The 15,137-nt window shown below is 38.4% G+C and overlaps 1 protein-coding gene across 1 annotated transcript in view; it reads right to left on the bottom strand.

Moving 5' to 3' along the window:
* Positions 1–14,940: 14,940 nt before the first annotated feature.
* TPO (thyroid peroxidase) overlaps positions 14,941–15,137 on the bottom strand; it is a 37,262-nt gene continuing 37,065 nt past the window's right edge. The window contains exon 13 of the mRNA XM_040058174.1: positions 14,941–15,041. Coding sequence (XP_039914108.1) covers positions 14,941–15,041 — 101 coding nt within the window. The remainder of the gene's footprint in view (positions 15,042–15,137) is intronic.

Raw genomic sequence — 15,137 nt, 5'->3', positions numbered from 1 at the left:
ATTCTAAATGGCTAGTATGTAAAAGTGGCAATGGGGATAAATAGAGAAAAAGGAAAATATATTTCAAGAGCATATGTCAGTGGTTGAGAATAAAGCATTTATGTAAATTAAATTAAATATCTGACTTTGAGAGAGTATCTCCGTTTGTGGGCATGTTTGGTTGGTTGGGTTTTATTTTATTTTATTTTATTTTATTTTATTTTATTTTATTTTATTTTATTTTATTTTATTATATTTTTACTAAAGATTAGACTGGAGCCAGAGAAGAATAGAGTTATTTGTCATTGTTCACAAAGAAACTAAGAGCACATTTTGGATTTTCCAGAGCAAATACCGTACTACTCTTCATTTGCTTCTCTGGAAGCACTGGAAGAGCCCACTTATTAAATTTTAACATACTCTGTCTTATATTATTAATCATGATAAAGGACATTAAAACCCTAAAATGTTTAAATAAGAAGAAAGAAACTATGCAAGATCTTTGTTAAAAGAAGTTCAAAAGTATCTGGACACTAATGCTCCCAAAATAGTGATTTTTTTTTTTCTGAATTTTTCCATTATCTTTTAAGACATTTTAAGATTTTTACGTGGTAGGTAGATTATGATGGTCCTAATAACAATGAAAAGCGTACTTAAATTTCTATCTGAAGCCTTTCCTGAATTCTGTGCACATGTACAAAATATTTTGCTGATTTGGATCCCAAGTATCTAATTTTAGAGAGCTGAGGCTGATTAATGGCTGCACTAACAAAATTGTTTTATGACTCACAGCTCAGAAGAAAATTTTCATAGTTTTCAGCCTCATCAGACAATGGCGATGCTTGGTGCTAATTTGCTGCGTGCATGCAGGCTGTTGCACAGTCCTTTGGATGACCTAGCCTCCTTTGTACTGAGAACCTTCTGTTTGCAGATGTGGAGCCTGCCTTCCCCCAGAGGAGGGGGATGCTCATCACCCCAGCAACTTGGACAGGATCTTCCAGGGCCCTAAGCCCGGATTTTCCTCTCCATGATCTGTTCTTGTGGCCTTGCACCTGCTAAGTTGGTAGTGTGGCTGTGGTGGGCTCTCAAAGGAAGCACTTATGACAGGCAGGATAAACACTCAATCTTGACCTATTTTCACCTCTTTTGGGTCTTCAGGGTAAATTGGAGATCCAATAATATGCTTCATACTAAGCGCAGCAGTGAGGATGCAGCACCAGCTCCAGTCAGCACATCAGAGATAAGATCACATAGTCAGGAACCATCAACAAGAGTTTGAACATAAATCTTTATCTTTACTACAAGAGAGTGTTATGGGGAATCCCCGCTGCATTGGAGTGGCTGCTTACCTGGGAACCTCCATCACTTCCTGCTGGCCACTGAAGAGAATTTTCTCTTTCTTTTTCTCTTTGTCTTTTACCTTTTGATTTTATTTTTTCCCAAAGTAACTTTCACTGTTAATACAATATATGCCATGAACTATGAGCTCCACTTGCAATTTTTGTGCACCTTTCTCAGCATCCACTCTGTAACAATGGCTCTTTCTGCAACTTGCTGATAAATTCCTGCACCCACTTATCTTTTGTCACCTGGGGTTTTACAAAAACATTTTCTACATCCCAAAGTCCATGTTCATTACTTTTTTTCAGAGCGCAGTTGTCATCTGCCATTTCATGTGTGTGCTAAAACCTACAATGTTGAAAAACAGCTAAATCCAATCTCATACAGATTTACTAGCTCCCTGCTTAAATTAGTATTCAGCTCAGAAAACACTGCAAGCAGGTTTGTACCCCAATTTACATGCAGTGTTCTGTTGATATCCCTAGTCTCCAAAGCTTATTTGTAATCCTCCTTTCTGTGGTACCTCATTTGGAAGGAAAAAATAATTCACTTGATGTCAAGTTCCTGGGTGAGATTAAATTTTGTTTTATTAACGTGTTACAGGTTGCCTCTGACAGCAATTCAAATATTTCATTTCTTTTCAAGGGTATATAAAAACCAAAACCCAGTAATTTGCTCAAAACTAATGAATAAATCATTGGTAAATCATGTAAGAAAGTCCCAGTGTATTACAGTGGGAGGCAGGAAAGCAGCACACACACGAAGGTTATGCAGCAACAGCCCAATTTATTAAGACCTCGTGTCCTTCTATACATGAGAAGGCATGTGCAGTCAATCCTCATTGGCTGAACCAGTTGCCACACAGCCAACCAACCAATAGCAGCCTGAACCTCCAATGGCCTTGGTCTGCTCTCCAACAGAACTTACTCGCTGAGTTACATAATTAAGGTAATTATGTAATCAATCAAATTTCAGTTATAAGATTCTAATTAATTACAACTGTGGTGCCTGCAGACCAGCTGTAGGCGACCACACCAGTGCATCTGCAGGACTATATATGAACACTTCCACACTGTCAACTGCACTTGTTTTCTACACTGTACCCTGGTTTTGGAAACTAGATAATTCTATGTATATATGCCCATCCTTCTGTTGAGGTATTGCTGGAGTTCAAGCAAATATCTTTCCTGTAAGAAAAACTTAGATCAGATGTAGGATTTCACTTCAGAAATATTTTTTTATGATGCTTTAATTTTGGGGATATTAGACTTAACTGGTTGGATCGGCCAGTATGGTTGATTGAGATGTCTTCATCATCATGGCATTTTTTTCAGCCTCTATTTACAAACTAGATTAATTCATCTATTGAATATATTCAATGGACCTGATGTGCTAAAAGAATATGTCCTGTTTAAAACAAAAGAAGGAAGCCTGTTTGTCTTGGGTTGCAATATATAATCAAAAGCATGTATTCTATTCCCAGTCTGTTGAAACCAGTTGAAGAGGTGTTTTTTCTTTATCTCACAACTGTGGAGGGAGAAGGGGGCAGGTGCCATCTGTTAATGAGCCAGCTGTTAAAAACCAGGTGGAGCAATGTTCCTTATCTTTTCCACAACCCATCCTCTCTCCCGGGATATCTTCTGTTAATGGGCCATTAAGGCTCACCAGGTAACTGATAACACTACCTCATTCCATTGCGAGATGCTGCACCCAGTGGGAGGAGCCAAGCATTCCTACCTTGATAAAAGCTGAATTCAGAACACCATAGCAGCCTGTATTCCACTGGATTCTCAGAAGAAAGATGGGACCTGTTCTCACCACCACTGGACCCTTCTACAGGATCATCTCTGCTCCAACAGAACCACATCTGTTACTCCAGGAGGATTTCTTTGGACTGCTTCCAACACCCTGATCAACAGGGTGTCAGGTTGTATTTTGACTCTGTCAGTGTTTCAAGGGTTTTTTTGATTGTTTGCTTTACTACATTTGTATTTTTAACATTCCTAGTAAAGAACTGTCACTCCTATTCCCAAACCTTTGCCTGAAGGCCCTTAATTGCAAAATTGTAATAATTTGGAGGGAGGGGGTTTACATTCTCCATTCCATGGGAAGCCCAAACTTTCCCTGGCAGACACCTGTCTTTTCCAAACCAAGACAATGCTGAACTTCTCACACAGCCAGTAAAGTGAGCAATTCAGCATGAATCAAAACATCTGGGTCATTCCAGGTAAAGCCTAAAGAAATTATTAAGCAAAATTTTGAAATAAAAGAAATATATTATTTAAGTCAGCTTTCAAACTGACTTTGAAAAAGGAAAAAGAAAAAGGAACATTACACAAAGTAACTGGAATACTTCTGTGTAGGTTCTGAGAGCTGAATGCTAGCGCTGGTGGCTGTCTGAATAGTTCAGGTTTCAGCCTTAGCTCTTGAAAAGAGTTTCTGATTCTTTTATATCAGTTAAGTGGGGCAGAGGAGATGCTTTCAAAATACTCTTCTAAAATCCTTCAAATTTCTCTGTTTTTCATCTCACTCCAACTAATTGACAAGAATTTTGCCAAAGAGCACGTGTACACACAGGCAAACACCCCCATATACAAAGGCACGGAAACAGATCAGTTTTAACACTTTGCAGTCATTCTTCTTTTCAGAGTAAATTACTGTAAGACAAGCAATAAAACCCCCATAGAACAACATTTAAGCAGTTCAGATAGGATCCTTACACCAAAATGAATCCTCAGTAGCAATTTGGGAAGGAAAGAAAGGAAAACCAAAAAGAAAGAAAGAAAAAATAAAAAGAAAAAGGGTGAGTTTAGAAAGAAAGAAAGAAAGAAAAAAGATTAATTTAAATCCTATTCATATGTCTGCACCTAGTCACAAAATAATTATTATGTACAAAAAAGATCTTGGCAGTGGTATTTTCTTCCATGCTGTGTGAATTTAGGGCAGGTATTCAACACAGTATTACCAGAGAATGCTGACAAGCAAATGTTAATTCATCATCTATACAATTCTCCTGAAGCAGGTCAGCTATTATACAAGGGGATCACAGAAGTGGGTCAAACATGCATATTGGATCAGTTCAGGAGTTATTACATTGATCCTTTTCTGTCACCTAATGGAGATGCAGTCTGTACTTCCTGCAGGGCTGCCAAAATGTTTAATTCAATGAAGAGTCCACTTATCACACCTTACTTTTTTTCTGCAAAGGAAGGGCAACGCAACAAAGCTGATAAGGCATAGCAAGCTTATGGGAAAAAATGAAAAGATACTTTAAATATTTAACATAAGCAATTAATCTCATATATTAATAAAAACAGAAATAAAATTATATACAAAATCAAGACCTCCTTATACTGCTAACCCTGGATATCAGTCGACCATGACACAAATCTAACAGCATCAGGCCTGGTCTCCTGATCAGTGTGATCTCCTGGGATGAGTTGCATGCAGCTGTAGAGTCCCTGTGAAATCTTGTCTTCTCCGACCTGTAAGCTGTTAGGGGATAAGGGTCTATTTGCAAAAGAAAAGATAGATCCCAGCAATTTGTTCAGGAAAACTCATGTCAGGGTCAGAAACGAAGGTTTAGATCTTGGGTGCAGAAATGCATTCTCCTTCAGCCAGGAACTGAGGTTTCCGGATTGCCTAGGCTTAGCTGTTTGATTGCTGTACTTGATCTAGCCCTTGGGCACATATGTACTTTTATAAATACTCTCTGATGAAAATGAACAAAGATTTTCTGTTGAAATGATCAATAGTAAATGTAGTTTCACTTTGGAATAAGCACAGGAAATTCTAGCAGTTTGTGTAAATTCCTGTCTTGCGTGAAAGGCCAATTAGGAGACCAATCTTTATTAAAATAATTAGTTATCTGTAAATGCCTAGAGGTTTGCAATATATCAGTGTTAAAACAAGGGGTTTTTCTCTGTTGAACTGTATTGAAGGAATGCTGCAGACAGAATACTCAGAAAGAGGGCAGAGAAGCAGAACAAAGACAACTGATTCAGGACAGGAAAGGAGAAGTAAATCCAGGCTTGTAGTTAGCATTATCTTACTGTCACAGTGCTCTTCCTGTTTTTAATAATACTACTGAAGTTTTTTGGGGTTATGTAAAAAAAATGGAGCTCCTTCAGAAACCAGAAAACTCTTTGAAATATATATATATGTCTAATTTTTTTGTCCTTTTTGTCATGTATATCAGAATAGCATCATAATGAATAATAGGCTAGATGAATTGGGATAAATGCAAGAATGTAAGAATGTAGTTCAGTCATGGGGGATATGAGAATGTTGTTGGAGGCAGGAAAGCAGTTTGGATGTCAAAAGCAGGGAAAAGAGTCAGATGCCCACATGTTCAATAATCTTACCTACACAGGCAAATTGGATAGCATAAAAGGATTATATTTGAAATATTTCATAAACATCTAGCTTTCTCATCGCAAATTTTTACTGAAAATGTAAGTATGTCTCAGGAATACTTTTTAAAGTATTAAGTTTGTTGCCACTCCTAAGTTTCCAGTGTACTGAAAATATAATTCCTCTCTGCTGTTAACACTGAAGAATTTTTGTTGCCTCCTTTCCTTAAAATAAAAAATCTCATTCATAGCTTTTCTAGTAAATAAAGATTGCTGTAATTACTTAGAAGTATAGTGAGTAAGAGTTCTACTGCTTGTTCAGATTAGGCTAGCAGTTTCTAAAGTGTTTCTACAGCCTGCAGAAAAATACCTTGTAGGCATATAATTATTTATTATTACTTTTGTTAAACAAATTTCAATTGTGTTTATCAGATTTTTGTAGTGCCAGGTTAATTAAATAAAACAGTGTCTTAAACAAAAATTTTTACCTATTTAAGATGCATCACAAAGCATCTGGAAACAGCTTTCACAGGAGGTATCTCAGCTGTCAAATATCAAACAGTCTTTATTTTAACAGGGAAAAACCTCAAGTTGAAAAGATAAGAGGATTGCATAAAGATTGCAAACACCACCACCCCCCCCCCCCCCCCGCCCCCCCCCCCCCAGTTTTTCCCAGGGGGGAAAATATAAAATAGGGCTGTAACATTTGCATGCATTTTGAAATTGTTTTAGCTTGGGACTTGCTTTCAAGCTGGGCCCCCTCCTGCTCTCTGCTGCATATGCTGCACAGCAATGCTCATGGCAGTCCTCTGTTGATGTGAAACATAAACCTCACTTGTAGGCTCATGTCCCAGTCCAGCCTTGTCCCATCCCCAGTCCCCAACAAGGTGCCCAGTGCCTGGGCTGAGGTTGCCACTGTGGCCCTGGCTGCTCTGCTCTTGGTCGGGAAGTGGGACATGCCCTGCTTGAGTGCCCCTGCCCTGCCAGCCCAGGGAGCCTCTAACATCTCCAGGAAACTACCCTAAAATAGCCTCCAGCTCCCATCACGCCTTGCATAGTTCATTAAGCTTAATGTAGATATCTGTGTGTGTGGTGTCTCTCTCTCTCAGAGCCCTCTGGCTCCATTTTTGCCTCAGCTAGCTTGAAAGACTAGCCACAGCTGGAAGGATTTTTCCTAAGGGCCCTAAAGATCCCAGAGCGGCTGTGAACCTTTTCCTTTAGAGAGAGCAGGTACGCGATGATGGCAAAGGAAAGGGTCTGCACTCGAACTGGGGGGAAATCAGGGCTTTATTCAGTCTTTCTCTTGTGGTCCTGCCCCAGCAGGCTCAGGAGTCCAGTTCCCGTCCCCCAGCCAAGAGTGAGATACATGTGTTCTTCCTGGCATTTATCCAGGGGATGGGCTAGATGCAGGGACAAGCCACTACCCAATCAGGGGTAAGGTGGGAGTGGAACAGAGTTGGATTACATTCCAGTGTGGGAGGATGGGCAGGGAAAAGGAACAGAGACAAACCTTGGGATGATACATTTTCCAGAGGAACTGGGGGGTACAGAAGAAACCATTACAAAACCCAATATAAAAATGAAATACAATATAAACTCAAATAATACACAACAACATGTGTGTTATATGTATAGATTTGTGATGCTGTGTGCTTATGGAGCATTAACTTCATCCTCAGGTAGACAACTGAAGTAAGTCAGAAGAGTAGCAGAGGAGCTGTACCATGAAAAGAGTACATTGGCCCCAGAACCCAATAAAGGGACTGACTTTAGCTACAGTCAGAAATCTAAAATCAAGTGGTGTAAATCCTATTCTCCAACCTTATCTGGTATATGGAATAACAACATGAAGCAGAATGTATCATGACGTGCAACATAATGTTGCCAGAATTCAATACGTGTTTATTAAGCAAATCAATAGAGCAGATTCACAGAAAGAGCACTGTCTGACTCTATCCATTGAAATCTCAAAGATTACATCCATGTGGGGATACACGCATAGATATGGAAGTTTTTGTTCTGGTAATTAATACAAAAATGGAAGAAGAGCAGGTATTGCACCATTTATGAAAAACATCAGAGCACTTTTTACAAGCATGAGTGACTTCACATGTCATAATTTTCCTCATTTATTTTAAACAAAATTATTTATGATTTTGTTTTTTGTAGTGTGCCCTCAACTGTGAGAAATCAACAGCCATGTCTGCTGATTTCTTAAGGAAGACTTCTTAAGTGTCTGTGGAGAAAGAGACACCTTATATGAGTTGCTTAAATTTCTTCTTCCTATTGTTGCCAGGTTTCTTCCACTGAAGGTGTATATCTATTTATTTGGGTTTATGTTTAGCATAAAGAGAATTGTCACCAGAGTTTGCAATAATCCAAGAAAAAGTTTAAAAAATACTACAAAACACAAGAAGGTTTCTGTACAATAAGCTCACAAAAATACTCCCAAGGTACTTATCTCAACTAAGAAGACAGGTTCCCTTTATTTTGAAGCTATAATACACACCAGACAGAAGTGTGGTCTCACCAGCTCAGAAAGAGCTCAAAGAAAATAATACTGCTTTACTTGGGAACTGCCTAAAGGAAGAATTTCTGCCCCAAGAAAGAAAATGGCAGAATTCTACAATGTGAGGACTTGTTCCATGTGAAATAACATCATTCAATGAGTTTATTTGAATAATATGTCAGAGGAATATAATGGGAAAATTAATTCATAAACAGTCAAAATGGGTTAGAGCTGATTATGAATAGCATAATTCCAAAACATAACAATTATTTAAATTCCTTCTGGTAAAATCTGTCATTGTCACATATTTCTTATATTTTAATTAAAATGAAGAGTCAGATTTGATTTTGTAGGGTCCAAATAAGCATTAGCAATTTTTCAGAGATATAGTCAGCATGCTCTTTGTAGCCAGCATCAGCTTGACTATCTTGCCACCAACTCTACTCACAAATTTTTGTGGTGGTCAACAGTCTACCTACTTGGTATTCACAGATCGTTTGCAGCAGATCGGAGTCACTAGTATAAGTTTTGACATGGCAGAGTTAAAAAACTTGGGGTATTGCTAGAGCTATTCTGGATGCAAAATGACCCAAAGAAGTTGAGAGTTTTGTATTTTTGTTCAAATTGATAATAGAAGACAGAAAAGTCCTACCAATTTTCTCAGAGACTGGAATATTGTTAAAAAAAAAAAGTTACAAATGCTGTTGTATTTTTCTTTGTCAAAGAAGTTAGTGTTTCTTAAATGCTTTCCAGCTGACATCTTGGTTACTTATCTTCATAGTGAAAAATATCTAAAAAATCCCTGAAGCATTGTGGAATAAACTTTGATCCATAACTCTAAGTCTTTCCATTCACATAAAGGATCATGGGATTTTAATGACCCTAATGGGTCACTACCGTTGATTTATAGCTCATCTAATGGGGCCCTAACCTCACCCTGTGCTTATTTACCTTTACTGTTATTTGGCTATACAGAGTGTGGTACCAATCATTATTCTTTATTTTAAGAGCTCAAAAAAGAAAGGGAATACAAGGCTCTTATTTCAGTCATGTCAAAAATTATCAAACATCTGAAACTGGGCACTGTAATGTGTAGTGCTCAGACAAGCTGAATGACAGATAAGTACTGGGAAAAAATAACAAAACCACAGTTCATTTTGAGCATTGGCTGAAGTCTCTCATGGCACTCATCCAATATTAACATTTTTTATGTTATTCAAAAGATAATGCTCATCCTTTCCCTTGTGGTCAAATCTCATTCTGCAATCAAATCAGCAAAATAATAATTAACTACAGTTAATTTAGAAATCTCAAGAAATCATGAGTGGAAATAAAGGATAAGCACTCCAAAGTTTTTTGGTAAAAAGTCAGAGGACCAGCATGCAGGTCATGTGTATGATAAGCAAGCAGATGCACAAAATACCCAAAAGGAGAATGGGAAGAGCATGATGATCCTGATGGAGGGTGGTCTGCCTACCGCTTTCCAAGCGTTGTGCAGGCATCTCAACATCGCTCTGCAATGACATGGAGTCTAAAATCACAGCTCTTAGGCTGCACCATGAAACAGAGCGCAATCACCTGCTGCGGAAATGGTCAGTAGACAAACCTTTGCCTTTTCACTGACTTTTCAGAATGAGTTCAGCCCTGTGGCTTGGACAAGGCTGTCAGCCTTGTGGTTGAGTTTCTCTTGAAGTGTTTACCTCTGAGTTAAGCCTGGGCTGATAGGGTCTGCCTGGACGTTGGCTGTTTTTGCCGTGTGCCAGAATTGGTGATTCAGCATGTGGCCCATTACAACAAATGTATTCTACTGCATCCAGCGCCACAGTGTCTTTTGCCTTTTTCACTCTACTGTACTATCTTTCTGAGGCAAATATGATAAAGTAGAAACTGGCAAGTGGTAATAGAGGAACAAAACTTTCCTGGGGGGTGGAATTTGCCTCTGCAGTGATGGGCACACCATGCATCCCCAGCTGCCATCGGTATCCTAGCAAAATTGGTTTGCTGTTTTGGGAGTGGGTGGGTGGCCATCAGCTTGGCAGATGTTTGTGCTTTCAATGCCGTGCAGGTCCGTTCAAAATAAAAATCACTTTCCAGGCTGGGAGGGCTGATTGTGATATTTTCTTGACTTCCAATATCCAAAGGGTGTCATCATGTGACGGATAGACTTCTGAAGAGAGGTATACCAACTTAATTTGCAGGCTGTGAGACAGAATGAAGAATAGTAAAATGAGAATGTTAATTCCTTCTTAGTTTTTCACCAAAAGCCATACATATTAGAAAATTACACTGGTAACTTAGCTTTTTAATTGCCAATGCTTTTAACTAACTATAAATGTAAAAAAAATATTATTATGAGTGCTGAAAGGCACAATGGAATTGCTATGAACACTCACAGAAATCATAATAGAGTTTTAATATTTTTCATTGGAACAATCTAATTAAAAGGCATATGATGCTAGACATAAGGCTCATAGATGCTAAACAATGCTGCTAAAAAACATCTCCTATTTTGTTTTAATTCAAGTAATTAGTTCTGCTTTTACACATCTTGGTCGTTAGTGGAATAAAACTGTGTTTTGAGTTTAGTACATATTTAATTTGAAGTGCTGAACTTTTTTGCTTCAGTCCATTCTCTTACCTACCCCTGAATGTGCTTCACTATTTATCTCAGTTTCTCAGTTAAGCCTTTACAGCAGTATGAATCCATCCACTGCTAAATACAAAATCGAGCACACAAAAGGATCAATTTTGTAAGCATCTGAGTAGCACAGAATATAAAGCTCCTGTTGTAAATTTTTCCCAAAAATGAGCCATATTTTTCCTATAGTTTTGATAAAATTATCTGAAGTTTTGTTGGCTGTTTTTTTTTTTTTGCCATCTCAAACCAGCTGGCTTTCTCAGCCCTGCAGGGTGCTGTGCTGAGCGTACCAACTGACTTTGCAGACTAAAGCACCTGCTGTGATGAGTCACTTCTAACAGCATTCTGCAGCACTGCAAAGAAAGTTCGTCCAATATTATAATTCCACCAAAGTTTAAGGAAGTGTCATTTTCAGGGTTTATGTTCCTTTGGCATGGCAGTAAAAGCATACAAAAAAGTAAGAACATTTATCCAAAGATTACAATCTGTCACTGTCATATAACTCAAAACAAGAGCTAAAGCTAATTTAAATTAGAGGCCAATGACAATATTTTGGGTTGAATGACTATGAGTAATCTTGAGAGTAAATTCTTTTGTGCAGAGGTAAAATAACTGTGGACCAAGAGTGAAGATACTTAAATTGCGACAGTCTTTTTAATGTGGTTCGAGTATGCATAGGTGGAAAATCAAGAATGTTATGGGTTTTATTGTGGTGGTTTTTTGTTTGTTGGTTTTTGGTTTTTTTTTTTTTGGTGGTGGGGGGGGATTGGTTTGCTTTTCTTTACTTCTAAGAATATCACAAAACATGGGCCAGAGTGGTAAGGGATAAGCAATTTTGATTTGAGACCATTCAACAGATTCACTTCCTGAATAGTTCTCCTATACAAGTTTCCATCTGAGCCAAAGACATTATCCAAACCTAGGGGAAAAAAAAAAAAAAAAGCCATGAGGCCACTGATGAATTCCATCAATAAAAGCAGGATGAAGGATTATATAGATTTTCAGTATTGAATAGTTAGTATTACTAGAGCTCTTCAAAAATTTTAAGAGCTTTTTAGTTTTTAGAAGACTGAAACGCTCATAATAATGTGAAGTGCTCTCATAATTTTAAATCACTTTATAGTGCAGATTCCCAAATTCTTATTACTGTTCCGTTTCAGCTGCTCATCTATTATCACCAATATGTTGGTTTAGAAAAGTGTTTCACTGCCTTTTTTCACCAAGTCTCAAAACCTCATTCGAACTGTATGATGAAATTAGCTAGGCCTTATGAATCATGTCATTACAAATGCAAAAATATTAGACCAACAAATGAAGCCACTCAATGACCTTGATAAAAACTTATTATCTGAAATAAAAACACAAATGGCTTGTTTTATGTAAAATTTAATTTTTTTTTTAAATATGGAAATTAAACAAACTAGAATACACTTAGCTATAACATTCTCCTTTCCTTTGTATTTGTTAATTTGTTAATCTTCTTCTAAGCAATCTACTCTCAGGTAGCTAATTGACTCTTTTCTCAATTCAAAAAGTATGAGAAATAATGGTGAGAGATTTACACTAGTATAAGAACCACAGTTTACAGAGAAACCATGCAAAATACTCCTAAAACCCATTCATTTTCTCTTTACCTAAACAGAGAATCAAAGAGTCATTGAGGTTGGAAGGGACCTTTTGAGGTTAGCTAGTCAAATCTCCCTGCTCAAGCAGGATCAGCTACAGCAGGTTGCCCAGGGGCCTCTACAGATGAGATAAATGGCCTGACAGGCATCTCACAGTTCAATATGGGAAATGCAAACTCCTGCATCTGGGAAGGAACAACCACAGGCACCAGTCCACACCAGTGGATGACTTGCCAAAAAATGGCTTGGCAGAAAAGGACCTGTGTGGCCTGGTGAACACCAAGCTGAACACGAGCAGGCAATGCACCCTTCCTGAGAAGGTGGTTGATGGTATCCTAGGATGCATTAAGGAAAGTATTTCCAGCAGATAAAGAGAGGTGATCCTGTCCCTCTGTTCTGGGTGAGATATCATCTGGAGTTGGGTGGGCAATCTGAGCTCCTTGGTGCACCAGAGACAGCGACATACTGGAAAGAGTCCTGAGAAGGGACACAAAGACATTTGAAGTCTGGAGTATCTCTCTCCTATGAGGAGAAGCTGAGAGCTCTGAAACAGCTTAGCCTTGCAAAGAGAAGATTCAGGGGAGAGCTTATCAATTTGTATAAATATCTGAAGAAAAGGTGCAAAGAGGATGGGGCTGGACTCTTTCCAGTGTTGTCCAGTGACAGGAAAAGAAGCAATGGGCACAAACTGGTATACAGTGGGTGTCATCAGGAAACTGTGACTAGGAGGGTAAGTGAGCGCGGGTACTTTTTGCCCACAGAGGCTGTGGAGCCTCCACACTTGGAGAGATTCAAAAGCTGTCTGGACATGCTCCTGGACAACTGGCTTTAGGTGATCCTGCTTGAACAGGAGATATTGGGCAAGATGAATTCCAGAGGTTCCTTCCAACCTCAACCATTCTGTGATTCCATTTTTAAGCACTAGGTCTCACAGAGCACCTTTCCTTGTTGTTTCCTTGATCAGCTTTTGTCAGGAAGCTGTCAATGCTCTCCAAAAACCTTCTAGATTGCATGTACCCTGCTGTATTGTCCTTACGATTGTGGGTAGAATTCCCCATGAGGGCCAGGGTCTGTGAACACAAAGATTTCTCCAGTTGTTTGAAGAAAGACCCATTTACTTCTTCCTGATCAGGAAGTCCATAGCATATACCCACTGCAACAGCAGCCACATGCCAATGCAGTGTCCTCATGGTATTTTTGTTGCATTCAACACCAGTGAATTAGCCACTTTAAATTAATCTGAAAGCAGAATTTGTCTCTGAATTTAGAGGGATAAATAAAGGTAACCATGGTTGATTGGATAAAGGAATAAAGTTTAAATAATAAAGTTAAGAAATGCCTAAAAAACGATGGTTTTATTCTATTTTCTGATTCAGATGAATCTCTGAATTGCTACCACTAAAATTTTTTGGTCTAATCCCATAAAAATTAAGCCCTGAAGATTTGCATTTGCTTTTGCTACAGCAAGAGAGAGATAGGTCCATTCTGACAACCTCCTGTTGGGGAGGTTTTTCTACTGGTGCCTGCTGTGATAGTGCAGTCTCCTCTTGTACTTAATTCCTGGGCCTTTTATGAAGTCACATGGCCTTGCTTAAGGTGTCATTTGAGGAATGAGTTCTCACTGGTGAGATATGCTCATGTGACCTTGAAACACAGCTGGAAAACTGACTGGATGCACCTCATCATTGAAGATATCTGTTTGTTTGCAACCAGGTATTTTTTTGCTAGGGAATTATTATCTAGTGTTTTCTTAGAGCAATTAATAATAAGGGACAGTGTAATCCCACATCATAACCAAGGAATTCACTGAAATCGGAAAAAAAGTAATGTGCCAGCAGTGAGGTTCAGTGTGCTTATGATTGTGTGGCATACAGCACTCTATATGCAACATCTGAGTGGTTTAAACATTATGTGCTTCCCTTGGGCACTTAGATAAAGCAAATACCCATTCACTTGAGTTTGGATTGTAGGTTTTCGTGGAGCTTTCCCCAGAACAGGTATTGCTCAGCTTCAGTGGGCAACTGCACTCATACTCCCTCTAAACTTCTGTCATACAGCTTCCATGCATGCTGAAAAGTTGAAAAACCCAAGAAAATGCGTAATTTCTGCTAACTCTGAAAGAGGACAGTTTTGGAGTATGTCCGGTAGAACTTAGTTAATATTTAGATGCTGAATTTAGATACTAACTAGGAGAAAATCAGACAAATTTGATTCCCTCCTCATGTGCACTGTCAGGAAACAATGGTTTATATGCAATAGGAATGGAATGAAAAGCTTATTTATGTATCAGTATTTTTTATTCAACACCTTCATTTACAGAATCTGTCTGTAACTTTATGCCCATGGTTGTGTAGAGATTCATCACATATGTTAACAGCTCCTCAATAAAATGCAATTTGATGATTTTTTACAGTGTTGCAAAATGGAGCAAAGATTTTAATGGACAGTAGGTTCGCAACCATTACCAATGCATGTTCTTCCATCTTCTGACAGCTTTTAGGGATCAGTGTGGAAACATTTGTAGCTTCCTTTAGTGTTAATGCACGTAGCAGAAGGGGGGCATGGTGGATTAATTTCATTTTCACATTCATTGATGTCTGCAAAATGAGTACACACTGATCAATATTAATTACAAATTGCAAAGGTATTACTAATTTCTCATAAACATAAATTAGGATTCATAAATGAAAGGC

The sequence above is a fragment of the Hirundo rustica genome, chromosome 3, assembly GCF_015227805.2.
Source record: "Hirundo rustica isolate bHirRus1 chromosome 3, bHirRus1.pri.v3, whole genome shotgun sequence".
NCBI classification, from domain to species: Eukaryota; Metazoa; Chordata; class Aves; order Passeriformes; family Hirundinidae; genus Hirundo; species Hirundo rustica.
The sequence above is the reverse complement of the archived record's forward strand: the minus strand, read 5'-3'. Positions and strand labels throughout refer to the sequence as shown.